General features: G+C 36.9%; 9 protein-coding genes across 9 annotated transcripts; 2 read left to right on the forward strand and 7 right to left on the reverse strand.

Annotated features, from left to right (window-relative positions):
• Positions 1-331: 331 nt before the first annotated feature.
• Positions 332-1,784, reverse strand: LOC111828682 (putative F-box protein At1g30925). Its single transcript, XM_023777207.1, has one exon. It carries the CDS (start codon positions 1,782-1,784, stop codon positions 402-404), a length of 1,383 nt encoding a protein of 460 aa, XP_023632975.1. The 3' UTR covers positions 332-401.
• A 1,581-nt stretch (positions 1,785-3,365) lies between these two features.
• On the forward strand, positions 3,366-5,513 carry LOC17900633 (mitochondrial amidoxime-reducing component 1). The gene is made up of 8 exons (XM_023777473.1): positions 3,366-3,529; positions 4,030-4,179; positions 4,274-4,450; positions 4,574-4,662; positions 4,728-4,792; positions 4,871-4,973; positions 5,069-5,179; positions 5,265-5,513. Exons 1-8 carry the CDS (start codon positions 3,394-3,396, stop codon positions 5,388-5,390), a joined length of 957 nt encoding a protein of 318 aa, XP_023633241.1. The 5' UTR covers positions 3,366-3,393; the 3' UTR covers positions 5,391-5,513.
• An 87-nt stretch (positions 5,514-5,600) lies between these two features.
• On the reverse strand, positions 5,601-7,007 carry LOC111828685 (putative F-box protein At1g30925). The gene has a single exon (XM_023777212.1). It carries the CDS (start codon positions 7,005-7,007, stop codon positions 5,700-5,702), a length of 1,308 nt encoding a protein of 435 aa, XP_023632980.1. The 3' UTR covers positions 5,601-5,699.
• Positions 7,008-8,176: 1,169 nt separating this feature from the next.
• Positions 8,177-9,595, reverse strand: LOC111828687 (putative F-box protein At1g30930). The gene has a single exon (XM_023777213.1). It carries the CDS (start codon positions 9,593-9,595, stop codon positions 8,177-8,179), a length of 1,419 nt encoding a protein of 472 aa, XP_023632981.1.
• Positions 9,596-10,019: 424 nt separating this feature from the next.
• Positions 10,020-11,975, reverse strand: LOC17897022 (putative F-box protein At1g31090). Its single transcript, XM_023777220.1, has 2 exons — positions 11,746-11,975; positions 10,020-11,033 (listed from the first exon to the last, which is right to left on the reverse strand). The coding sequence occupies exons 1-2, from the start codon at positions 11,932-11,934 to the stop codon at positions 10,020-10,022; spliced, it is 1,203 nt and encodes a 400-aa protein (XP_023632988.1). The 5' UTR covers positions 11,935-11,975.
• A 1,042-nt stretch (positions 11,976-13,017) lies between these two features.
• Positions 13,018-14,578, reverse strand: LOC111828732 (putative F-box protein At1g30930). Its single transcript, XM_023777363.1, has one exon. It carries the CDS (start codon positions 14,569-14,571, stop codon positions 13,390-13,392), a length of 1,182 nt encoding a protein of 393 aa, XP_023633131.1. The 5' UTR covers positions 14,572-14,578; the 3' UTR covers positions 13,018-13,389.
• A 664-nt stretch (positions 14,579-15,242) lies between these two features.
• Positions 15,243-16,689, reverse strand: LOC111828621 (putative F-box protein At5g38810). Its single transcript, XM_023777002.1, has one exon. The coding sequence runs from the start codon at positions 16,687-16,689 to the stop codon at positions 15,442-15,444; it is 1,248 nt and encodes a 415-aa protein (XP_023632770.1). The 3' UTR covers positions 15,243-15,441.
• Positions 16,690-18,622: 1,933 nt separating this feature from the next.
• LOC17898170 (putative cysteine-rich repeat secretory protein 33) lies at positions 18,623-19,843 on the reverse strand. The gene is made up of 2 exons (XM_023777222.1): positions 19,505-19,843; positions 18,623-19,066 (listed from the first exon to the last, which is right to left on the reverse strand). The coding sequence occupies exons 1-2, from the start codon at positions 19,841-19,843 to the stop codon at positions 18,623-18,625; spliced, it is 783 nt and encodes a 260-aa protein (XP_023632990.1).
• Positions 19,844-25,596: 5,753 nt separating this feature from the next.
• On the forward strand, positions 25,597-26,925 carry LOC17898287 (protein UNUSUAL FLORAL ORGANS). Its single transcript, XM_006304624.1, has one exon. It carries the CDS (start codon positions 25,597-25,599, stop codon positions 26,923-26,925), a length of 1,329 nt encoding a protein of 442 aa, XP_006304686.1.
• The last annotated feature ends 76 nt before the right edge of the window (positions 26,926-27,001 follow it).

Genomic DNA, 27,001 nt, shown 5'->3' on the forward strand with positions numbered 1-27,001 from the left:
TGGAAATGCCTAAACAGGCCTTTCCAGAGGGTTGAGAGCCCGAGAAGAGCTCTAATATGGCTTTTCTTTTATGAAGATGGTTCTCGTCTTTGAGCTGTGTTTGCAGTGGTTAGAGCTCCTGTTATGGAGATACCTACCCCTTAACGCCTCCCTTGCTAAATGAAGGAGAAAAGCATCTCAGTGGTTTATTAACTTTATTGGGAAGACTTGTTGGTCTTATTCAGGTCTATATACATTTTCCTGTCTTACAGGAATATTAAACAAAACACAATTAGAAAAAAATGAAAACTCGATTAACAAGAAAAGTCATAAACTTGTTTCAGCTCTTCCACACGCCTCTCTAAATCTCTTATTCTTGATCATATAATCTCCATATCCGTATCCTTATAGATGATATGATATCATTGATATCCATATCGATACCAGTACCCGTAAGGATACCAGTACTCGTATGGATACCCGTAGTACTCGTATGGATACCCGTATCCGTATCCATATGGATACAATAGATATCCATTTCCATTTCCGTATCCATTTTCATATCCGTATCCATTACCATCTCCGTGTGGATACAATGGATATCCGTATTCATCTTGGTCTCCGTATTCGTCTTCATCTTTTTCACTGTGATGTTGGACTTGAATTTTAACACCAATATCCTCTACATGGTCTACAAAGGTGAAAACTCTGTAATCAGTCTCAAAAGCTTCGCCGTTAACTCCAACACCTTGGATTTCAACAGTTTGGAAAGTGTTCTTTTCCGGATTGAAGAAGAAAACACAAAACGGTTTGGATGTAAACTTCTCCACCAAAACAATTTCACCTCTAGCAGTCATCCCAACGACAGAAACATTGCGGACACGGACTTCATGCATAGGAAAAGTGTAGACATATTTCGACCATTCCTTCTTCTCGACATCCTCTAGAAACGATATACTCAACACAACGGCGTTGTCAGCATCATACGTGAAATTAATCCCACCTAATTTACCTTTGAAGTTGATCAATCTAGTAGCAGGATAATCTCTAAAGCACTCCGCCTCAATTACCTTGAATTTCTCAGACTTGACATCAAAGCAAACTAGCAAATCAGAAAAGTTAGTGCTATTGCCAGCCAAGTAGTAGAAAACACCACTGATGTTTATCCCTTGACACGAAAAACAATAGTATGGGGGACAATGGTTATTATTCCTCCAACTCAGTTTTCCAGTTCCTAATGTCAGAATTCTATGATTGCCATGGAAAGATGGAGAAACCTCACCCACTACTTTGAATTGCTTGTCAATCGGATCAAACCCTAAAAAACTTGTCGACTTTCTCAAGTTTCCTTGGACAGGTAAGCGGACACACTGTCCCATTATAGGGTTACATATCACACCCACACCACCTGATCTCTTTGACTTCTTGTTCACATCCTCTGAGGTAATAAAATCAGGGACATAGATCAAACCAGAGGCAAGGCTACATATGTTGTAGCCACACATCTGTCCAGGGAGCTTCATATGATAATCAGCAGTGACTACAAGAGACTTCTCGTATGGATTCTGAGGCTGAAGCGCCGAGAAAAAGAGCAGCTCACCATTGGATCGTTGGAGGACGAGTAGGAGGCGTGGACGAGCCGAGGACCTTGTGAAGAATAACTCGGTGAAGTCTTGGCGGCTAAGTATGGATCCCCACTGCTTCGACACGCAACGAAACCTCCCGATTGATTTTGCGGGCAATCTCGATAGTATCTCTGGAATGAGATCATTTGGCATGGAAGCTAAAGTTTCTCCTCTATTCATCATCGTTTTTGTTTGCTTAATCAATTCATCGCAAAGACGCCAATATGTATTTAGGTTTTTGACTTTTAGGGTTTAGCCATTTAGGTACAAATAAATTAATAAAATGTAAAATGTATATCTTAACAATATTTGACAAATAAATATCTTGTAGAAATAGGACTTTGCCGATGAATTTTAATTTACCAAAAAGTTGTCTCCTCGATATAAAGGTGTGAGTGCACTTTTCTTGATGTTACTATAAACTTATTTAATATTTGTATTAGGAGTTTTTAGTTGATGTGATGATATTGGTATAAAATTTGTTTGGTTAAATAGGGTGTAGAATGATATTTCTTAGTTCCTTGATCAAATTAAAACATATGAACCTTTATGTATTGGAATTCTTCGAAACTCAGATCTTTAGAATCTTGGACAACTCTTTAGTGACTTATAATAGATGTGTAAATGGTAATTCTACTCTTTGAGAACAAGAGAGTAAGAAATTTACTAGCGTCACTGCAGGTTTTTGGTGGGACTTATATAACATCTTCAAACTTCAAAGCGATGACAACTACTTTTCCACTCTACCAAAGCTGAAAACAGAGAGTTGCAGAGTAATATGCATAGACCAGAGGGGATCGTTGAGAAAATAAGGTCGGCCTTGAATAAGCTGAACTATCGTGGTAACATGCCTTTGGCAACATGGAATATCCCTCCTTCTGTCAAGAAAGCTCTCTCTTCCACTGGGATCACTCTTAATCACGTCAACTACAGTTAATCTTCTTATCTTTATCCCTTGAATTGTATGATTTTGATGCTCATATTCAAATTAATGGCTGTGCTATTTTTTTTTTTTTCTTTTCTTGTATAAAAGAACTCTATATGGTCTAATTAACCATGCATATTTACGAGCTTTTGTTTCACGTTTTAGGTTCTGAAAGAGGAGAAGTTAGCATGGATATTTTCGACGATGTGTTGGACCGAAAATATGATAATCCACCTCCGGCTAATTTTATGTTCATCTGTCGTCGTGACGAACATGATCTAAATAGTTTCGACCGAGAGAGGCAGATGGGATATAACTTTCTTGTGGCACATCCTGAACATCCTTCAGACTATTTGGCAAAACTATTTAGAAACATCCAGCCCTTGTTAATTCTCTCATCGAAAGATTGCTAAAGATAACATGGTGAAGAAGCAAACTTTAATATACTTTGACATTTCTAAATTTGACATCTCCATGTTTTCATTTTTTTCCATTGGATGTCCTAAAGACAAAAATGATGTGAGGTGGTTGTATTAGAAGGCTTATCATCCAATTTTTTTTTTTGTATTATTTAATTTAATAATCTACTTAAGAATGATAATTTAATAACAAATATATATTGTTACAAATATCACAAAAACTTATCATAAAACTTACAGTTTTGCTAAACTGGTTTAGATTTTGGTTGTAGATAAATGCATGTTTTAATATTTTAAATTTTAGATTTTACAAAAGGGAATGTTTGTCAAAACCAAAGTTTGAGGCTTAACTCGAAAGAATTAAGAAAGTTAAGGTCATATATAAATTTCTGGTAAATGTAAGATATGTTCGTCGGAAGGAGAAAGGCTATTGAGAAAAAGAGAGATGGAGAATGCTTTGTCGCCGTCGCTGTCACCGTCGCCGGCAAGTGAAGTCGCTGCGAGAGTATCTTCTCTGTTCGTTTATCCGATCAAATCATGTAGAGGAATAGCTTTGTCTCAGGCAGCTCTCACTCCCACTGGTATAATCAGTAACTATGTATATTCTCCCATTGACGAGAAATATCCTATTTTTTGGTTTTCATTTCGATTTTTCCTTTTTGGGTTTCATAGTTGAGCCATTTATTCATGTGGGTTTAAGTTCTTTTACGATGTAGTCGCTTAGTCCAAGGGTTCATCATGAATCAGTGAAGCTCCTTGTTTGCTTTGTTTCAGATGTTGTGCCCTTGTTAATGGGTTCTTGATAATTAATGAAAATTGTGGCTGTTCTAAGCAGTCTTGAGTGTGGCTCTGGAAGTTCTTAAGTGGAAAATTTTATTTTTGTGCTGTCCTGCAATGATGCTCTGATAGTGTAATAGACTTGGGATATGAATGATTAAGTGTGATGTAGTTTGTCATTTTTTTGGGTTTGATTATTGAGTATAAGCTGTTGTCATTGTGAGAGCTGATGAGATTATTTTTTGTATGATTTTTTGGGGGACAAGTAGAAATGCTAAGTTGTTTTTGGGGTTTGGTTGATTAGGATTCCGATGGGATCGAAACTGGTTGATTGTGAACGATAAAGGGAGAGGATTGACTCAAAGAGTGGAACCAAAGCTTTCATTGATTGAAGTGGAAATGCCTAAACAGGCGTTTGCAGAGGATTGGGAGCCTGAGTGGAGCTCTAATATGGGTCAGATTGTTTTTTTTGTCTTTGTCTTCAACTTGCTTTCCTTTGATGAAGATGCTCTTTTTCTTATCTTCTTGGCTGTGTTTTCTCTATACAGTGGTCAGAGCTCCTGGTATGGATGCCCTTAAGGTCTCCCTAGCTAAACCTACCAAAATAGCATGTGGTGTCTCAGTTTGGGAGTGGTCTGGCTCTGCACTAGATGAAGGAGAAGAAGCATCTCAGTGGTTTACAAATTTTGTTGGGAAGCCTTGCCGACTTGTTCGTTTTGATTCAGGTTTCATATGCTTTTTCCTGTCTTAATTAGTTAATCTTACAGCATGACTCCTTTGCAGTCTCTGTTTTAATTTTGGCGGTGCATGTTTGATCACGAGTCACATGTTTGCTGTTGTATTTGCAGCCTCTCAGACTAGGCCTGTGGACCCAAATTATGCTCCAGGTCACATTGCGATGTTCTCAGATATGTATTCATTCTTGCTTATATCACAGGTAAGAAGATCAAATTCGATTTCTTCCTTTCGGTTCTGCTTTACATAGTCTCGTGCGGTTTCCAGGGTTCGCTTGATTCCCTGAATAAGCTTCTCAAGGAGCCTGTACCGATCAACCGATTTAGACCCAAGTATGTTCACAGGAAAGTCCTGAGTGTTTTTGTTACTTTGTAACAACACTTGATAACTCTCACTGGGAATTGTTACAGCATCTTTGTTGATGGATGTGAACCATTTGCTGAAGACTTATGGACAGAGATCCTTATTAATGATTTCACCTTTCACGGTGTGAAATTATGCTCCCGTTGCAAGGTATATCAAAACCTTGTTTAAAAATTTATGAATCTTTTTTTTGGTTTAGTTTGTTCAGTTTGTTCAAGGATAATAAGCTATTTGTACTTGATCAGGTACCTACGATTAATCAAGAAACTGGGATTGGAGGTCAAGAGCCGATTGAGACATTGAAAAATTTCAGGTCAGACAAAGTTTTACAGCCAAAGAGGAAACCACAGGGAAAGGTAAAGACCATGGTCCGGTTTATCATCATGGCAAATGAATATGAGGGTTTAATTTTTAGTGATCGATCTGAAAAATGGTATGCAGATATACTTTGGGCAGAACATGGTTTGGAAAGATCGACTCGGTGGTGGAATTGGGAAAACTATTGAAATTGGTGATTCCGTTGTTGTCCTTGGTAAACTCTCCTCTCCTGCTGAAGCAGCAACTTGATCCAAGAAACTTGCAGCTTGTTCTGTTTATGAATCTTTCTCTCGTATCTTGCTTTTATCACAAGTACATATTTATGAATTTTTCTCTCTTATCTTGCTTATATCACAAGTATATATTGATGAATCGTTCTCTCTTATCTTGTTCTAATCTTTCACAAGAAAGGTGACCACGCTTATCAAGACCTCCAAATTCACAATTGATCCCCAAAAGAAGCAACCACATTATAGATGATATACTCAATTAAGAACACATGAAAATAGCTCCTTTGTATTATTGATTTTAGAACTGAAGAGTTGCTCACACGCCTCTCTAACTCACTTCTTTAGCTTCATCTTCAATGTCATCTTCATACCCGTCTTCATATCCATATCCGTCTTCATATTCATATCCATATTCATATCCGTCTTCATCGTCGTCTTCATCTTCATCTTCATCTGTTCCATCTTCCCTTTTGTACAGCTGGACTTGAGTTTTAAGACTAATATCCTCTACATGGTCTACAAAGGCGAAAACTCTACAATCAGTCTCAAACGCTTCACCATTAGCTCCAACACCTTGGATTTCAACACTTTGGAGAGAGTTCTTTTCTGGATTGTAGAAGAAAACATTATACGGTTTGGATGTAAACTTCTCCGCCAAAACAATTTCACCTCTAGCAGTCATCCCCGCGACGAAAACATTGTAGACCTGAACTTCATGTTTAGGCAAAGTGTAGACATACTTCGACCATTCCTTCTTCTCGACATCCTCTAGAACCGACACAGTCAACACAACAGCGTCATCATCATCATACGTCAAATCAATCCCACCTAATTTACCCTTGTAGTTGATCAATCTAGTAGCACGACGATCTCTAAAACATTCCGCCTCAATAAACTTAAATTTCTCAGACTTGACATCAAAGGAAATCATCAAATCCGAGAACTCATCGGTTGTGTCAGCCAGATAGTACAAAACACCATTAATGCATATCCCTTGAGACGAAAAACGATAGTAATGCGGACAATGGTTATTACCCCTCCACCTCAGTTTCTCGGTTCCGAATGTCAGAACTCCATGATGATCATAGTCATTAGAAGATATATCAGCCTCGGCCAATACCTTGAACTGCTCGTCAACCGGATCAAACCCTAAAAAGCTTGTTGACTTTCTATAGATGATCATATTAGGGATAGGTAAGGTAAGAAACTGTCCCAAGGCAGGGTTACATATCACACCTTCCTTTTCCTTCCCATTCACAGACTCTAGATTCTCAAAGATCTCATAATCAGGGACATAGATCAAACCAGAGGCATAGCTACACATATTGTATTTCAACATATGTCCACGTAGCTTCATGTGAAAATCAGCGGTTACTACAAGAGACTTCTCATATGGATTCTGAGGCTGAGGGGACGAGAAAACAAGAAGCTCACCGTTGGCTCGTTGGAGGACTAATAAGAGACGTGGGCGAGCCAACGACCTGGTGAAGAACAACTCGGGGAAGTCTTGACGGCTAAGTATGGATCCCCACTGCTTCGACACACAACGAAACCTCCCGATTGATTTTGCTGGCAATCTTGATAGTATCTCCGGAATGAGATCAGATGGGAAGGAACTAAGGATTCCTCTATCCATTATCTCGGGAATTAGATGAAATGCTGAATCAAATCATCGCAAAGACTAATATATATATATATATTAGTTTTAGGTTTAGAATTGAGTAAATTTGGGTAAAGACCCTCTTTTTGTTTACATTTTTGACAAATACCTTATTTTATTTTTTCTGTTAAAAATTATTTTAAAATATGTAAAACTAGTAAATAATCTTTACTTTTAAACTAGTAAAAATTGTGGTTTTGAGACAACGAGAATGAACAAAATGCTAAGCAAAAAAAGCGACAAAGCTTATTTTGAAACATGTAAATGAGAAGATGCAACATCACTCCAAATCATATTTGGAATTGGTAAAGGCTGTAATAGACCAGAAGATGCAACATTATCACTCTAACATTGTTGTACATGTACTATACGCTTCTATGTCCTTAAGATAGTGTTCTGTGGGTATATTCACAATTTTAGGATCAGGATTTTTCTTAAGTGTTGCTATGATTGCTTTTAAGGCCACATCAGTGTCATAACTATAGCGTCTAGTATTGTGTTCATGTACAACAATGTTAGAGAGATTCCTCTGGTTGAGTCGTATACTCTGTATCAGATGCAGTGTTAAATAAAAATTCAATAGGATTATTATACTAACACTTTCTAACCTAATAATGATTCAGATTTATATTAATTCACATAATGTTCGAGCGTTAAAACAAACAATTCAATGGATATTCCTGGAGTTGAATTACATGCTGACACTGAAGTAGATGCCATAGATATATATTCCAGTTAACTCCAAGATCATTCTTGTCACTGTGCCATTAAACTTTTGGCCGAGTTTTCAGTGGTTAGAGCTCTTGGTATGGTCTACAAATTTTGTTTGGAAGCCTTGTCGACTTGTCCGTTAAGATTCAGGTTTCATGTACTTGTTCCTGTCTTAATCAGCTAACCTTACAACTTTTCTTCTAACTGAAAAAATTCCCACATTAGCTGAAGACAATATCACCTTTTATGTTCCATGAATTTGTATTTCATTGTTTAGAATCAGCTTTTTCATTTGTCCATGTCAGGTACCCATATTTAACCAAGAAAAAAATTTCGAATCAGACAGATTTCGAAATATATTGTAATCATAACAAATGAATAGTTAGACTATTGATTAGGCGTTTTGATCTTATGTCCATATGTGACAAATTTAGCTAATTAAGCCTAACAGAATAGTAGAGGTAAGAGAAAACGAAAGAAAAACCAAAACAAAAACTAGCTAAGCCAATAGAGAGATTGATCATGTTAGCTGATGATGATTCGTAGTTGTTCTGCTCCTTTCTCTTCTGCTCCTTGCTCTTCTGCTCCTTGCTCTGCACAGATTGAGGAGACTTGGAGAGGTCAGGAAATGTATGCGTACGTTGTTGTGGTTCTGGCCTCTTGGGAACGAAATTTTGGACTGATGGTAAAGGGATTGACTTGAGTTGCATTGCATCATTAACACAAAGATCCTCTACATAATCTAAAAAGGCGTATAATCTGCAATCACTATTAGCACCACCAACACCTTGGATTTCAACACTTTGGAGAGTGTCCCTCTCGGGGTTATAGTAGAAAACATAAACCGGATGACACTGATACTCCACAATCGACAAAACAATTTCACCTGAAGCAGTAACCCCAACAACACTTAGATTGTTGTTAACCTTAACAACTTCACTCTCACGTCTCAAAGTGTAGGCATATGTCGTCCATTTCTCTTTCTCGACATCCTCTAGAACCCGCACACTAAACTTAATGGCAAACCTACCATACTCCAAATTAAACAAACATAATTTCCCCTTATAGTTTATCAAGGGGGAACGATAGTGTTGTGGGAGGTGTATGAACTTGAATTTCTCAGTTCTAACATCAAAGCAAACTATCACATAAGGCCATCCATTAGTATCTATAGCTAAGTAATACAAAACACCATTGATGCAAATCCTTTCCCACACAGGCTCATGGGTAAAAGGACAACGGATCTTCCTCCACCTCAGTTCTCCAGATCCTAGTGTCAAGATATAATGATCCGTATCACTAGAAGCTATATAGTTAAAAGTACTCATGACCAAGACCTTGAATTCCTTGTCAATCGGATCAAACCCTAAATAGCTATAGGTATACGAATGACCTCTAAGTTCAGGTAAGATCACATACTGTCCCGTGAGAGGGTTATATATCACACGCTTTACATCTTCATCTTCCCTTGGGATGTGCATATTATGAAAATAGATCAATCCAGAGGCATAGCTACACCTGTATTCGCTTATGCCTTTAGAGAACTTGATATGAGAATCGGGGGCTACTACAAGAGACGAAGACTTGTCATATGGATTCTGAGGCAAAGGAGTTGAGTAAAAGCTCCACTCACCGTCTTTTGCTACCCCAAATAAGAGACGTGGTGGACGAGCGGAGGATCTGGTTAACAAGTCGGTGAAATCATCACGGTGAAACCCTGACCTGGTTAGCGCCAAGGACTTCCATTGCTTCGACACGCAACGAAACCTCGCTACTGATTTTGCTGGCAATCTCGAGACTATCTCGATGAGGAGATCATTAGGAATGGAATCAAAAGTTTTTCCACTATCCATGATCGGACGGAGAGAGATCTTTTGAGAATGTAGTTTTGGATTATTTTTAAAAAGTTCGACCTAATTAGTAGATACATATAAATATCATCTAATTAGGAGTGGGGATGGTGGACTTGAACCTAACTTAAGGCCCAAGAAGCATCGTTCTTTTCTTTACATTTGTAATCTTTATGAGTTTGCATGATAATCAACTTTTCAGTCTTTGTGAATTTTAATAGAAACTTCAAACTGAGAGAATCTTAATGAGAATATAAATTTCTTAATAAATTCTTTGATAAATTATTGTAATACAAATAATTACAAATACAAATACAAATACAAATTGCATCAAATTGCATCAGGTTTTGGCACCTGTAAGTTTTAATCTTCTAAAAGACACAAAGCATATAATTTGGTAATGCTCTTAAACCTACGACGATCTTGTTCAAGATGAGCTGCGGTCATGATCTTCTCTAGATGATGTTGATGTGCTCTGTTCTGGTTGGCTTATAGATGTTGCAGCATAGGTTGGCTTCATAACATCAAACCTAAGATCCTCGACATGGTCTACAAAGTAGTAAACTTTATGATAGCTATACAATTCTTCCCCTTCTCTAACACCTTGGATTTCAACACTTAGTAGAGTGTTCTTTTCAGGATTGAAGTAGAAAACATAACACGGTTTATATGCATTCCTCTTCGCCAAAACAATTTCACCTAAAGCAGTCACACCATAAATCGAAAAATAGTCGTTGTCCTTGACTTTATTCTGAGCCTTCAAAGTGTAGGCATATGTCGTCCATTCATGTTTCTCGACATCCTCCAGAACCCACATACCTAACTTACGGGGAAATCCACCACTATAACCATCTTCGAAATTAATCACACCTAACTTACCTCTATAGTTTATCAATTTACTAGAAGTTCTACCAGGGCAGTCTGAGTTTAGATTTAAATACTTGAATTTCTCAGACCTAACATCAAAGCAACCTATCACATCACGCCCTTGACCAGTTGGTTGAGTTAAGTAATACAAAACCCCATTGATGCATATCCCTTCACACCAAAAATGAGGATAATGGCGTAAAGGACATTGGATATTCCTCCACCTCATTTTTCCAGTTTCCAACGTAAGAATATCACAACTCAACTCACCAAAGACTCTACTGTTAAAGACCAAAACCTTGAATTGCTTACTAATCGGATCGAACCCTAAAAACCCATTGCAGTTGTAGTTGAGGTCAGGTGGTAAGATCGCATATTGTCCCGTGCTAGGGTTACATATCACACGCACTTTATAGTCACCATCCTTTGTGGTCCGCATTTTTTCATTTCCACCATTCTTTAAGATCCTCATATTAGGGAAGTAAATCAAACCAGAAACATATTTACAATAGTACTGAGACATGTCTTGAGAGATCGAATTCATATGAAAACCATCGGCTACTACTACAAGAGACTGAAAGAACTAGAACCTTGAAAGTACTACAGAGATATAGAAATTTCTTCAAACTTGGTTTTATTAGCAAATCTTCAAACAACTCTTTTACAAGCTTGTTTGATCAGTTTTACCCAAACTCACCCACTGTGATTTGGCCCTGATCGATTCCTAATCTACCCAACTTACAAGCACAACTACAGCTATGCACACTCTTTTGTTCACTCACCAAAAGAACCCAAATCAAGCCTTAGCTCGAATCTCAGACTTGAACTCAAATAACTCTCACACTTTTTTCTCTCAAAAGTGCTGACGGTAATAAGAAGAAAGCTCTCTTCTTATATAGGCACAGAACAGCTCGCAGTTCCTCTCTTTATCCAGCGGACACTGCGCAGCTTCTTGTCATGATGTTGGCTTCGCTAGCTCCCCAGTAGCCAACAACAACTACCTTTTCAACTGACACCTTTCCATGCTTTCCTGCACTGGCTATCACTTCAACACTTTGACTTTAATACCAACACTGGGCGCCGAACCTGCTCCTCCTCATTATGATAAAAGTGTTGTGCTGTCACCCACTGCCACGCTGGCATATTGCTTCTTCAGATTCTTCTGAACGTCATTCAGGAACTGCTATGTTGGACTTTCAGACACTCTGTTTCTTCAAAGACGACTTTCCAAAATGACTCTTAGGCTGAGGAAAAGAGAACAAGCTCCACTTACCGCCTTACACGACCCCAGTTAAGAGTCGTGGATAAGATGACGACCTGGTGTGGAACAACTCGGTAAAATATTGACGGCAAAGAATGGAATTCCATAGCTTCGACACGCATTGAAACCTCCTGATTGACTTTACAGGCAATCTTGAGAGTATCTCAGTAATGAGATCATTAGGGAGGGAAACTGAGTTTGCTCCTCTATTCATGATCGTTGTATCAATTTCTTTGTAGAAGAAAGAGAGAGAGAGAGAGATGTGAATACATATTGAAGAGTGTATGAAATTTATATACAGAAATGGAAAACCTCTTTGAGATGAATTTGTGTAGAGTTATTGGTTTTAAGAGTGAAAGAGATTTTTTTAATGATTTTGTTTAAGGTTTTAAAGATTTTTACCAAATGTGACATTAATTATTATTGATTTGTTTACCTTTACAACAAGGTAATATATGTATTTTTCTTTAAACATAACTAAACTATTTATGTTATAGATTTCAACTTTTAAGTATGTTAACTGAGAGAGAGAGAGAATATAAATACAACTAGCATAAAATAGATAGCTTTTACAAGTGACTTGAGGAATAAGGCAAGTAAGCAATCAGGTTTTGGTACCTGTGAATTTTAATCATCTTCTAAAAGACACCTATCATCAAATTTGTTAACGCTCTCAAACGTACGACGATCTTGTTGCAGGTGTGCAACGGTCCTCACTTGATGATCTTCTCTAGATGATGTTGATTTGCTCTGTTCTGGTTGGCTGATAGATGGTTGCAACATATGTTGTCTTCTTCCTAACATTAAACCTAAGATTCTCTACAAAGTGCTTTTGCTGCGGTCACAAATAAGATTTTATTTGTTAGTGGTGAGTGGTGACATAAAGTCCTCAATGGTTGCTGGAACTTTTGCATTATGTACCGTGGCATCATTTGCTCATATATGTTTGACTTGATTTGCTTTACATCGTTTACACTACACATTTGCTATGTTCTCAGATATGTATATTCTAGCTTCTATAACGTCTTCACATGTCAGTCGCCATGAAAGCAAACGAGGATCATATTCAGTTTCTTTCTTTTGGCTCTACTCTAAATTGTCCCATAACGTTATTTAGGGTTCTCTAGATCTCTTCTCTTGATTCCCTAATGAATAATCTTCCCAAGTATGTTCAAAGGAAAGTCCTAGCTAGTCAGTCTCTTAAGAGCTATATTATTATTGCTTTTGTAACAACAATTGACCACTGTCAACGGGAAATGTGAACCAGTTTACCTAAGCCTTCTGGACAGAAAGATCCTAATGTCAGTAGCATTTTCTATTATGTAAAATAATGCTCCCATTGCAAGGTACATCGAACGCTTGTCCTAATTCAAAACTCCATGACTCTCCTTTTTCTGTTTAAGGATCATAATTTGTCCAGGATCAGGTACCTGCTATTAAAAGCCAAAGAGAAAACCACAGGACGAGATATTGTAATCATAACATATGAATAATCAGACAAATTGATTAGGCGTTTTGATCTTATATCCATATATGTGAGCTAAATAAACCAAGAAATAAAATAGCTAAGCCAGTAGAGCGAAAGAGCAGGTTAGCTGACAATCTGAACTTGTTCTGCTCCTTGATCTTCATAGATTGAGAAGACTCAGGGAGATCACGAGATGTATGCCTAGGTCATTGTGAGTTGCGTTGCATCATTAACACTAAGATCCTCTACATAGTCTACAAAAGCGTCTAATCTGCAATCATGATTCTCTTCTCCAACACCTTGGATTTTAACCATTTGGAGAGTGTTCCTTTCCGGATTAAAGTAGAAAACGTAAAAAGGTGTAGATGCATAGTTCATCGCGAAAACAATGTCACCTGTAGCAGTCATCCCATAAACAAAAGGATAGCAGGTACTCCCATCCCCGGAAGAGTAGACATATCTCAACCATTCCTCAGCGACTTCACCCTCAGCCGGCAAAGAGTAGACAAATTTCAACCATTCCTGTTTCTCGACATCCTCTAGAACACACATACTAAACGTAAGGGGAAATCCAACACCAAAAGTATACTCCACACTAACACCACATAGTTTTCCCTTATAGTTTATCAACTGATCGAAACTGCATTCTCCGCTTATGAACTTGAATTTCTCAGACCTTACATCAAAGCAAACTATCACATGAGAGCTTCTTCCATCAGAATAATCAGAACGAAGAGCTGTGTAATACAAAACCCCATTGATGCAAATCCTTTCCCAAAAAGGCTCATGGTAAAAAGGACATTGGATCTTCCTCCACCTCAATTCTCCAGATCCTAGTGTCAAAATATGATGATCTGTACCAATATCAGCTATACAAGTAAAATTTCTCATGAACAACACCTTGAATTCCTTGTCAACCGGATCAAACCCTAAATAGCTATACGAATTGCCTCTCATTTCAGGTAAGATCACATACCGTCCCGTGAGAGGATTACATATCAAGCGCTTTTCATCCTCACCATCCTTTGGGATACACATCTTATGAATATAGATCAGTCCAGAGGCATAGCTAATGCTTAATCCGCTTCTTCCTTTAGAGAAATTGGTATGAAAATCGACGGCGGCGGATACTACAAGAGACGACGACTTCCTGTAATGGTTCTGAGGCTGAGGCATTGAGTAAAAGCTCCACTCGTCGCCTTGTTTTACCCCCATTAAGAGTCGTGGACGAGCTTTGGACTTGGTTAGAAACAGCTCGGTGAAATCCTGACGGCGGAGGATGGTCCTCCATAGCTTCGACACGCAACGACACCTCGCTACTGATTCTGCGGGCAATCTCGAGACTATCTCGATGATGAGATCAATTGGGATCGGATTCTCCATTTTTGTCCGTCGTATTTCCTGATCGGAGAAGTCTTCTCCTAATTAGATAGAATGTTGTTGTTAAGGGCCTTTGGACTTTAACTAAACCTATTTAAGCCCAATAAGCATTATGGTATGGGCTTTTAACCATATTATTATTAACTTTCATCGAATAGAAATAGATATTATGAAAAAAAATTAATATTACGAACTTCTAATCAATCTTCATGAATATTTTTTTTAACTTGTAATGTGTTAAGTATAGTTTTCTAAAGCATAAATGTTTAGTGGTAGTTAGTATGATTGTTCATCAGATCTCAGCAGAAAAAATGATCTTTCACTGATATCTTAATTCATGTATTCTTTAAAAGCTATATATTATTGTGGATCATTTGAAGTTAATCAAACAAAATGTGTTTTTTTTTTTTCGTTTTAACTCAAGTATTAAGCTTTTGATTGTTGTTTCACAAGTGGCTAAAGGTATATGATGATTGTCTAAGTCATTTGCTCAAAAGAACTTAGAAAGTGAATAATTTACAAACCCCTATTCATCAGTCTTCACTGATACTATTTTCATAGAAATTATATGTATATATTTTTGTTCAACATGGAAATTTATATATTATATATGTAATTTTAAAAAAGCAATTCATCAAAAGACCCCTTGTTTTTAATTTTATGAAAACGGAATATATGATTCAACATTAGTTTTGCATGCTCTCACAATTAGGACATTATAACCAGGAAACAAAAAAGGTTTTTGAAATAGCTAAGGAAACAGAGTGACAGAGCTCATACGTATGTATGTAACCTGTAAATAACAAAGTCACACACACCACAACCAAATTATAGCCAGACTCTTTCGCTTAATTGGCTTCCAAGATCAGATCCTCACTCTAAGTTAGCTAGTAATTCATACTTGTTCTGGAGGAAGCTTCTTGTCTGCTTGTTCTTTGTAGATGGAGCAGACCTGCTGAGTTCACGAGATGTATCTCGACGTTGTCGTGGTTTTGACGTAATATGCTTTAAATCATTAGCACTAAGATCCTCTATATAGTCTACAAAGGTATTAACCCTGCTGTACATATAGCCATTGTTACCTTCAAGACCTTGGATGTTAACACTTTGGAGAGTGTTCTTTTCGGGATTGAAGTAGATAACATTAAACGATTTGCTTGAACATGTATGAAACTCGGCGAAAACAAATTCACCAGTAGCAGTCATCCCAGCAATGTGCATATCGAACCTAAAGTGACAGGTTTGAGTTGTCGGCAAAGAGTAGTCATATCTCGACCATTTCTGTTTCTCGACATCCTCTAGAACCCACAAATACATCTCACAGTAACAGCTCCTATCACAATCATAATCCAAATTAACCCCACCTAATTTACCCTTATAATTTATCAAATCTGTATATGACGTAGAAGAGAAGTGTTTCCCGTCAATGAACTTGAATTTCTCAGACCTAACATCAAAGCAAACTATCCGACCAGAAGATCCACCAAATGTACTAGCCAAGTAATACAAAACCCCATTGATGCATTTTGCTAGACCAAAATGTCCATAGGTAAAGGGACACTGGATCTTCCTCCACCTCAGATCTTCAGTTCCTAATGTCAGAACATGATGTACCCATTCACCATTGTTGTGCATAAACAAAACCTTAAACTGCTTATCAATCGGATCAAACCCTAAAGAGCTTCTCGAGTCTTTGTACTTGTCCAGTTCGGGTAAGTTAACATACCGTCTCGTGATAGGGTTACATATCACACACAAGGACTTCTTCGAGAGCCAAAGATCAGTGACATGGACATGGATCAAACCAGATTCATAGCTACAAAGGTTTTCGTTTATACCTACACCTACGTTCGTATGAAAATCTACTTCAAGGGTCGACTGATTCTGAGACTGAGGAGAGGAGTAGAAGTAAAACTGAAAACCTTTATCGACGGCAAATAAGAGACGTGGACGAGCGGATGACTTAGTCAAGAATAACTCAGTGAAATCTTTACGGTAAAGTATTGACGCCCAACGCTTCGACACGCAACGACACCTAGCGATTAATATTGAAGACAATCTCGAGAAGATCTCTAGAAAGAGATCATCTGGGATGGATTCAAAAGTTTTTTCACTATCCATGATCGGATGGAGAGAGATATTTTTGAGTGTACAAATCGCACAGACAGACTCGGTCTACAGAGATTTGGAATAAAATTTCGACCTAATAACACATGGTGGTGGTGGTGAATCTGAAAACATGTTCTGGATTGGCACTAACGTAAGGCCCAATTATCATGGGCTTTATAACCATCCAAATTCTTGTATTAAATTCAGCAATGATATGGTATCAACAAGTAAAAAAGTTGGTGATGTTGTTGTCGTCCGCAGCAGCTTAAGCATTGTAGATGCATAGTTCTCCGAAAAAGCAATTTCACCTGTAGAAACCATCCCGACAACGGAAATATTGAACCTAAATTAAACCGACATGCATATTTTGTCAATTCCTGTTTTGTCCAACGTACGTACACAACTGCACGAAACACTTTTAGTCTCAGTGATGATGACAAGGCCGCTGTTAATGTAAAATGGTAGATAACGGCATCAATATAAACTCTATTGGTTTTCGTTACTGTAGTGGAAGGATATTCTTGATTTAGAACTGAAGAGAGATTGAATTTTAAAAAATAATGATTAATCAAAAATGTTGAAAAAGGTCTAATGTACGTAAAGAACATAAACGCATAGATAGAGCACAAATGTCCCATTTTTTTTTTTTCACCTATCCCTTCTCTCACTATCTCTCTCTATAGCTCTCCACCTCTTGGCTGCAGCCTGTTTCTGTCTTCATCTTCCAAATGTGATGTTTGACGTGAGTATCTTTGCATCATTAACACTAAGATCCTCTACATGGTCTACAAAAGCGTAAACTCTAAAATGGTTTAACCATTCTTGGTGTTCTCCAAAACCTTCGATTTCAACACTTCGGAGAGTGTTCGTTTCGCGGTTTAAGTAGAAAATATAAAACGGTTTATGTGTAAAGTTTTCAGACAAAACAATTTCACCTGTAGAAGTCATCCCGACAAAGTTAATATTCCAGGGATCAATGATTTTTGTATCTGATGACGGACAGATAAGATGGACATGTTTCGACCATTCTTGTTTCTCCACATCCTCTAGAACATAAATACGTAACTCAATATCGTATTTATCATATGATATACTAATCCCACCTAATTTACCCTTATGGATGAACAAACGAGCAGTACTTTCAATAGTAGCAAAGCATTCTCCATCAACAAACTTGAATTTCTCAGACCTAAAATCAAAGCAAACTAGCATTCCTACACTATACTTAGAACTTTGATCAGTTCGTGTAGCGAAGTATTACAAAACCCCATTGATGCATATATGTTTAGGCCATGGAAAAGGAAAAGGATTATGGGTTAAGGGACACTGGATCTTCCTCCACCTTATTTTTCCAGTTTCTACTGTCATAATATAATTATCCCTTCCATTATTATCGTTGAGGCAAAGAGAAGAAGAGCCACTCACCGCCTTTTTCGACCAAAAATAAGAGACGTGGACGAGTCGATGACCTGGTCAAGAACAACTCTGTGAAATCTTGACAGCCAAGTATGGACGTCCATTGCTTCGAAACACAACAACACCTCCCCACTGACTTTGCAGACAATCTCGAGAAGATGTCGTGAAAGAGATCAATTGGGAGGGAATTCATATCGTTGTATTTTCAAGTCGGATGGAGAAAAATAAATGAATAACAAAAATTCACATAAACTAGGGTTTATATTAAAGTTTTGACCTGATGAGATGATACTACTTCATCTTGAAACCTATTCAAGGTCGGCGCTGACCTTATGCCCAAGATGCATGGGCTTTTTTAACCATCCAAATTTTATATAAACTTTACATATTTTTCAGTTTTAATTTATATAAACTTTGTAACAAATCGAAAAAATGGTAAAAGCTCAGAAAAGAAAACTAGAAAAGATAGCAAAACCAAAACAAATTTGGAAAGTCGTAAAGACGATCTCTATCATCATCAACGGGTCTTTCAAGTCCTAAGAAAAGGGTATAGCTCATACCTAAGATTACAACTTGTACTCAAAACTCTCCCTCCTTGTTTACCATCGCAGCACTTAGAAAGCTCCCTGATACTCCATTTCAAACAATCTTTACAACTTAATATGTCTTTCGCGCACTGAACCATTGCATACAATGTTTTCTCCCCAAGCCTCAGTTCCCCGGCTGCGTAATATAGAAAGTTGAGGCCGTCTACGTCGGTTGTATCAGCTTTTACAATCAAGTTATGTAGGAAATCAGTTGTCTTTTTGTTGAACGAGTTTGTATTGCCTCTCACGTTGTTTGAGTTGTGCATAGAAAAAGTATTCTCGTAGTTCATCCGTCTTGGGGCATGGAGATTAATCATATTCACATCAAGAAAACATTGGTCGTACCATATTGTTCCTCCTTTGTTTCTCGGACATCTACTACGAAACTGTAATAGACATATACAAATTTATGTTTGGTATGAAGTTTGAGATGAACCATAGGGGAGATCAAACGAGGTAAATCTACTTGAATAATGTACCATCATATTTTTCTTTTTTTGCTAATTAGAAGGTTCAATATGACCTTTATTTCAAAACCTAGTTAATTGTTTTTAACCAAAAAAATAATCAAAGAATTATGAATTTTTCTAACTAATGAGATATGACTTGGTATTTATAACCAAGAAACGTTTTTTGGACGTCAACGCTTACCACACCATAAATTTGGTTATTAGTATATATAACGTATGACCCAATTCACATTTGCGTCACCTAGGTTTTGACTATAATCTGTGTTTTGGTTTCTTCAGGCTTTAAAGAAGTGGTGTAGAGAGAACAACAAGATACGACAAACTATAAATGCAAAAATGTTGAAGTGACATTACCCCGGCGACTGCGGTGGAAAAACAGGAGACGCACTTGGATTTGTAAGAGTCACCGCGACATTGGAATATGATGGTGGTGGAATTGATATCCTCACCATTAGAAATGTGTATGAAGCCATCTATAAAATCATCCGTAGCGGCTGTACGGATGATAGAGTTGAGATCTTTCTCATACTGGCTTCCCGGCAGATATTTGCCTTGACTAACACGGCATTTGTGGTGAAGATAGTCATTAGTAAGATTCAAGGATGAAGCACTGCGTATGAGGAGTAGTATAGCCAATATATGGAAAGAAACAAGGCATTTGAATAGAGAATACATTGACATTGTCTGATTCATCTCGTTAGTAACTAAATTAACTATATTTCTCAAAACTATATTTGTTTTTGATCATTTCAGTTTGTAGAAGAATTGTCTATAACAGACACGAGAGAGATGACTTAATAATTTTCGGCGAGGGATGTGGAAACCAGATGAAATAGTCAAAAGTTTAAACTTTTACTAAGTTAAAAAATGAAATCTAGAAAATAGGACTCGAAACAATACGTTTTGATACAAATAGGATGTTTACTTTTTTCAATATTGTATATTTCTTCATTTCTTTCCAACGATATGGCAAAACATGGTTCTGATTCAGTTCAGCGATGAGAAGGGAACATCAACAAATTTGCTTATTGTTTCTTGGCACATTATCAACCATGACAGAGGAGAATCCCAAGACAATTGTTTAAAGACTGTCTTTGTTGGATTGATTTCTTCAAGTCTTTCTCACGACCATTGGATCTATTTTGCTTATTGTTTCTTGGCACATTACCAACCATGCAACCAGAGATCTTTGTGTCAAAAACATTAATATTATCCTAGTGACAAACTAATATCTTTCATATAATATAATTCATTCATGTAATTCTTATCAGCTTTATTGCTTAAACATATAAATTCTACCAATATAAACTATTTGATCATTGACTAATTGAGGCAATGGTTTCTTAACAACCACGGTTTTTGGATAAACAAAAATATGTACGGTAAGCAATATAACATTTGTCACAATTAAAGCAAGCCTCTTTCCTAGCTAGTAGTACATAAACGAGAACCGAAAGAAGTTTTTTCTTAGTTCAGTTTTGCATGGAAAAACCAACCCAGCCGGTCTTCATTGAGAAGAGTTCAAAACAAAAAAAGGCTGTAATAAGACCATGCATGGCAAAATGTATATCTCTGCTTCTCTTCTTCTCGTTCACTCATACGTACACTGCAAGAAACACTTTTGGTCTTAATGATGGTGACAAATCAGCAACTATGTACAATGGTAGAAGACGACATCAATATAAACTGAAGATATGCAATAATTATAAAAACCTGATTAATCAAATTTTTTTGAGAAAAGGTATAAACAGTAAATAATTTTCTCAAAAGATTTGATTTTTTAAAGAACATAAACACATAGCTAGGTAGAGCAAATTAGTGACATTATACTCTCAGTCTCTCACTGTCTATCTTCTTCTTCTTCTCTTCGCTGCCTATTCTTCTTCTTCTTCTTCTTCTTCTTCTTCTTCTTCTTCATTTCCTCTTCTTCCACTTCTTCATCTTCTTCTTCATCTTCTTCTTCATCTTCTTCATCTTCTTCTTCTTCGTATTCGTCTTCATATTCATCTTCATCTTCTTCGTATTCGTCTTCATATTCATCTTCATCTTCTTCGTCTTCATCTTCATCTTCTTCGTCTTCATCTTCATCTTCTTCTTCTATCTTCATCATCCCTTCTGTGATGTTTGACTTGAGTATATTTGCATAGTTAAGACTAAGATCCTCTACAAGGTCTAGATAAGGTTCAACCATAAGATTGTTAAACCATTCTTTGTATTCTCCAACACCTTGGATCTCAACATTTTGGAGAGTACTCCTGTCGCGATTGACGTAGAGAACCTTCTGTGTACAGTCTCGAGACAAAACAATTTCACCTGTAGCAGTCATCCCAACAACACCTGGATCAACGATTTTCTTATCCAAGGGACACACCACAAAACGTACATGTTTCGACCACTCTTGTTTCTCAACATCCTCTAGAACCCATATACACAACTCAATAGTATCAATACCATCATGCGTCAATTCAATCCCACCTAATTTACCCTTACAGTTGATCAATTTAATGTTTTCCTCATCAAAAGAGCATTCTTGAGCATCAACAAACTTGAATTTCTCGGATCTAACATCAAAGCAAACTATCAAATTAGTGTATTCATCGTTCTCTTCAGGACCGGGAGGTCCAAGATCATGTTGAGCTAAGTAGTACAAAACCCCATTGATGCATATATTTTCAGACGAAGGAAAATGATAATGGGTAAAAGGATACTCCTGGATCTTCCTCCACCTTAGTTTCCCACTTCCTACTGTCAGAATTTTAATAACGAAAATCACAAAAACTTGGGTTTCAAGTTTCGACCTAATGAGATGATACTAACAATGCATCTTGAAAACTCTATTCAAGGTCCGCGCTAACCATTGTGTTAGGCCCAAGATGCATGGGCTTTTCTTTTTAACCTTATGAACCAAGTAGACTGACATACATGTTGCATATACGAAACAAACGTTCCTACTTCAACATTTCTTTTTCTATATATTCTTTCTTGACGCATTACCAACGTACCAATTAATGATCTTTGTGACAAAACATATTATCTTTGTGACACTGATATCTTCATATTTTATACATGTGATCATATGATTATTGTTTAAACATCATGTCCTACCAATCCAACTCTTGGACCAATTGAGGTAATAACAGTTTCCTTAACATCCAAGTTATTGGATAAACAAAAGACTTAGGCCAAACAATATAAGCAAGTCTTTTTTCTAGTACATAAAACCTCACTCTCTTGTCGTTACTTTTAAAGTTAAACAAGAGCCAAAGGAAGGTTTTTCTTATTTCAGTTTTGTAGGGAAGGAAGGACACACGACATCATATGAAACAAAGGAAAGTTTCATGATGTTTCAGAGATATGGATAACATGGTCGATCTCTTCAACACAACAACATTGATTAATTCAATTTCCAATGATTCCTTCTTCTTTTTTCTACCGTTTTTCCATTTTACTCCTATATTTTGACTTTTTTCTCTTACTTGTGTGTTGTAGTGTCGCCTATATAATTCAATCACGATTAAAATTCCCTCCAAATTTCATCAAAAATAGAGTCCACAATATTTACCCTTGAATTCTTGTATATACTTTTATTTATATGTTTTAGATTGCATCTAACTAAAGTAAATGTAAGGACCAATTGAGTTAGTACTGATCTAGGTGAAAAGTTAAAATTACCGTCAAAAGGTGAAAAACAAAATAAGGTTTGCTTGAAGAGTGAAGACAACCCAAAACTACAAAGCTCGAAAAAGTTTTTAACTTTATTCCATAAGTGGCGGTTTCTTGAAGATTAATATTTACTTTTGAGTTCTAGAACTTGATAGCTACAATTTTTTTACCCCCTCATTTCCATAGATTTTAGAGCTAGCTAGATCGAATTTTGATGAACAGACAACACATTAACACAAAAACGTACGTAGATATAAACATATGCATGCATATATCTATTTCTCTACTAAGGAGATATACGAGAGAGAAAATGCGTGTATATATAGCCTTAGAACTATATAACAAATCTTTAACTAATAATTGACCCAAATAAGACAAATCAAGAATTAAGTCCTAGAGAACAAGAAACGAATTGTAATATTAATCCTCTCTATAAGTTGTAGAGATTCTATTTACAAAATTACAACACTCATGTACCAATAAACACATGTGTTAATGTTGACGACAAAAAGAAAAAGAAAACAAAAAAATTTAGATTATTTAAAACAAAGATTACTATTTAAGTATTTATTATGGGTACGACTTGTGAAGCGTAATTAAAAGTAGAAAAAAACCTAGTTGGGAAATGGGAAGAAGAAAGATGATTTGATAAAAACAAGACACTGTTTGGTTTCAGAGACTTCCTTTAGCATCAAAACACAAACAAAAGCGAAGCCTCTTGAGTTACTGCAAATAGAGAATATTATTACACTCTTTTGCGACTTGTCAGCTTCAGATATTCTCACTTGTGTATATTAATTTCACGGTAAACAATGCCTTAAATAAGAAACCCTGATTGGACTTTTGATCTGACTCTACTCTCTTCACTCTCTCTCTCTTTCTTCTTCTTTCTTTTTATTTTCAGTCATGATGTCTCCTTTAATAACCCTAATCTCTATAATAACTCCAAACTCTTTTTACATTTATTTCTATACTTTGTTAAATTATAACTTTATTTCTTTCTAAAACCTGATTATAGCTAGCAATGATTAATAAGAAAAGAAGAAATAAGAGTTGAAGATCGATGTCTTGTAATGTCTAATAATCTGATGTTTGCATTATTGCATATTACACTTGAACTGATTTATGATTTTTAGAAAAGTTTAGTTTTCTGAAACCATTTATCATTGGATATGTTTCTCTTTTTTGGCTTAGAGGTTTCGGGGTCTCAAAGAGTTTACGATTTGTAAAAAATAAAATAAAAAATCACTATATACAGTATAATAATCAATTTCATAGAATAATGAAAGAACATTAAAATACGGGAAACATTGTTGCCTAACAAAAAAGGAGCAAATTAAGGGTCGAACTAATATAACACAAGCCAAACATGTCGTGGCAAATTACTTGTTTCCACTTCTACGAAATTAGAAAACGAACTAATTTATTTAGAATGAAACATATATATTAACAAACAAAATAATCTTACATCGGTTTGCTTGGATATACAAAAAAAAAAAAAACAATTTGTGTGATCTTTAAAATCTCTAGTTGTCTTGGGTTGATCTCTCCAACCAGTACAATATGTCTGACCACCATGGAAAAAATGAAAAGCGTGCATGTGGTTTAGGATAAAAGTTGTGTAATTACAAAATTAGAGATTAAAAATGGAAAAGAAGAAGATATTGAAGATGTGATCAAGTGTGAAAAGTATTTGGAGTAGTCTCCGAATTAATAATTTCAATTCTGGGCATTGACAAGATAACTCTTAGAAGCTCTCAGCTTTAAGAACCATCACTTCTTCTGCCACCATTTTCACGTTTACCCACATATACAAACAAAATTTTGTTAACCAATTATTATCACCAAAACTGTGCTAACTGGTTATAAATTTATAACTTATATCAAGACTTTTTAGGTAGTTGTTTGTGGTGCTTGTTGGTGTTCTCAGGTTTGCTTTAAGAGCATCTCCATTCGTGTACCCCTCAGAAAAATGTTTAACATTAATTAATTAATAAATATTGATTGAATGGGCAACGTGATTGAATAGGAGAGTGAAGAGGCAACGTGAGAGAAAGAAAAAGAGAGAGGAAAAAAGGGAGATAATTTTTTCTTTTCTACAAAATATATTTTTCACCCAATCAAAAAATGCCAGCTGTGTTAAGCATCGATCCTTTGAGAGTTTGGTTAAGCAGCGCTCCTTGCAGAATCCACCATTATTGATTTATTTTTTGGCTGTTTAATGCTAATAATTTCATGAAACACCTCCCGTTGGAGGTGGTATAAGTTAATTATTGTGATATATATGTCGTTGGAATGATAACTAAGATTTTATAAACCTATTACTTGTCTTCGCCACTTCATAGGTTTAGTAGTTTTTTTTCTTTTGGTATATATATATATATATATATTATATATATATATATACATGTGTGTGTGTTTTTTTGTTTGCAATTTTTTTTTACCTTTGTTTATTTTTTATAAACCAAATGTTCTATATATATAAGTTATATGCCACTTTACCTTATTGAAGTCAAGAACAATATCAAAAACCCATGCAAGAAGCACAGAGAAAGACCAGACACTTTTGTCTCCTTTGTATCTTCTCTCTTCAAAACCTTTACATATGATCTTTGCCTCTTTTCCTACAATATAATGTGTTTTTTTTTGCATAACTCTCACCAAAGCCTTCCTCAAAACCCTACATATTAAATCTCCCTCTTTCACATATTCTCAACACAAGAACAAACTCTAAATCCACTTCCACAAAATCTTTTTCACTTTTCTAAGCCTTAAACACCAAAATGGATTCAAATGTATTCATCAACAACCCATCTTTAACCTTACCTTTCTCTTACACCTTCACCAGTAGCAGCAACAGTAGCACAACAACTAGCACCACCACAGACTCGAGCTCTGGTCAATGGATGGACGGTCGGATTTGGAGCAAGCTACCACCACCTCTTCTTGACCGCATCATCGCTTTTCTCCCACCTCCGGCGTTTTTCCGGACACGTTGCGTCTGCAAGAGATTCTACAGTCTACTTTTCTCCAACGCTTTCCTCGAGACATATCTACAGCTGCTTCCTCTCAGACACAACTGTTTCCTCTTCTTCAAACACAAAACCCTAAAGAGCTACGTTTACAAAAGAGGAGGAGGAACGAACGATGGTGATTCCAATAAAGCTGAAGGCTTTTTGTTTGATCCTAATGAAATCAGATGGTATCGTCTCTCTTTTGCTTATATCCCTTCAGGGTTTTATCCTTCTGGATCATCAGGAGGGTTAGTGAGTTGGGTCTCTGAGGAAGCTGGTCTTAAAACTATCCTCCTATGTAACCCTCTTGTTGGATCCGTGAGTCAGTTGCCACCAATTTCAAGGCCAAGGCTTTTCCCTTCGATAGGTCTCTCAGTAACTCCAACCTCTATTGATGTTACTGTCGCCGGAGACGATCTCATATCTCCTTACGCCGTGAAAAACCTCTCTTCGGAGAGTTTCCATGTCGACGCTGGCGGATTCTTCTCCCTCTGGGCGATGACTTCTTCTTTGCCACGGCTTTGTAGCTTGGAATCTGGTAAGATGGTTTACGTGCAAGGCAAGTTTTACTGTATGAACTATAGCCCTTTCAGCGTTTTGTGCTATGAGGTCACTGGAAACAGATGGATCAAGATTCAAGCTCCGATGAGGAGGTTTCTCCGATCTCCAAGCTTGTTAGAGAGCAAAGGGAGGCTTATTCTCGTAGCAGCCGTTGAGAAAAGCAAGCTTAACGTTCCCAAAAGCCTTAGGCTTTGGAGTTTGCAACAAGACAACGCCACGTGGGTCGAGATCGAACGGATGCCTCAGCCGCTCTACACACAGTTTGCAGCAGAAGAAGGTGGAAAAGGATTCGAGTGTGTCGGAAATCAAGAGTTTGTAATGATTGTCTTGAGAGGAACCTCGTTGCAGCTGCTGTTTGATATGGTAAGAAAAAGCTGGTTGTGGGTCCCACCGTGTCCTTACTCCGGCGGTGGTAGCATTGGTTCCGGCGGTTCAGACGGAGAGGTGCTGCAGGGTTTTGCTTACGACCCTGTACTTACTACTCCGGTGGTTAGTCTTCTTGATCAGTTAACACTTCCATATCCTGGAGTCTGTTAGGACCTTTAGTTAAGAGACTACGTGTCATTTCCATTTCTGGGGTTAAGACTGCTTGTTGTTTTATCAAAATCTGTTG

Source organism: Capsella rubella, unplaced genomic scaffold (genome assembly GCF_000375325.1).
Source record: "Capsella rubella cultivar Monte Gargano unplaced genomic scaffold, Caprub1_0 scaffold_1, whole genome shotgun sequence".
In the NCBI taxonomy this organism is placed as follows: Eukaryota; Viridiplantae; Streptophyta; class Magnoliopsida; order Brassicales; family Brassicaceae; genus Capsella; species Capsella rubella.

Excerpts from the sequence above, each read along its gene's own strand:
- LOC111828682 (XM_023777207.1), bottom strand. The coding sequence starts at position 1,784 with ATGAATAGAGGAGAAACTTTAGCTTCCATGCCAAATGATCTCATTCCA.
- LOC17900633 (XM_023777473.1), top strand. The coding sequence starts at position 3,394 with ATGGAGAATGCTTTGTCGCCGTCGCTGTCACCGTCGCCGGCAAGTGAA. Across the intron at positions 4,180-4,273 it reads TGAGTGGAGCTCTAATATGG|TGGTCAGAGCTCCTGGTATG; the intron begins GTCAGATTGTTT and ends TTCTCTATACAG. Across the intron at positions 4,663-4,727 it reads CATTCTTGCTTATATCACAG|GGTTCGCTTGATTCCCTGAA; the intron begins GTAAGAAGATCA and ends TGCGGTTTCCAG.
- LOC111828685 (XM_023777212.1), bottom strand. The coding sequence starts at position 7,007 with ATGGATAGAGGAATCCTTAGTTCCTTCCCATCTGATCTCATTCCGGAG.
- LOC111828687 (XM_023777213.1), bottom strand. The coding sequence starts at position 9,595 with ATGGATAGTGGAAAAACTTTTGATTCCATTCCTAATGATCTCCTCATC.
- LOC17897022 (XM_023777220.1), bottom strand. The coding sequence starts at position 11,934 with ATGAATAGAGGAGCAAACTCAGTTTCCCTCCCTAATGATCTCATTACT. Across the intron at positions 11,034-11,745 it reads ATCCACGACTCTTAACTGGG|TCTCTTGTAGTAGTAGCCGA; the intron begins GTCGTGTAAGGC and ends TAGTTCTTTCAG.
- LOC111828732 (XM_023777363.1), bottom strand. The coding sequence starts at position 14,571 with ATGGAGAATCCGATCCCAATTGATCTCATCATCGAGATAGTCTCGAGA.
- LOC111828621 (XM_023777002.1), bottom strand. The coding sequence starts at position 16,689 with ATGGATAGTGAAAAAACTTTTGAATCCATCCCAGATGATCTCTTTCTA.
- LOC17898170 (XM_023777222.1), bottom strand. The coding sequence starts at position 19,843 with ATGAATCAGACAATGTCAATGTATTCTCTATTCAAATGCCTTGTTTCT. Across the intron at positions 19,067-19,504 it reads TTTCCACCGCAGTCGCCGGG|TTTCGTAGTAGATGTCCGAG; the intron begins GTAATGTCACTT and ends TGTCTATTACAG.
- LOC17898287 (XM_006304624.1), top strand. The coding sequence starts at position 25,597 with ATGGATTCAAATGTATTCATCAACAACCCATCTTTAACCTTACCTTTC.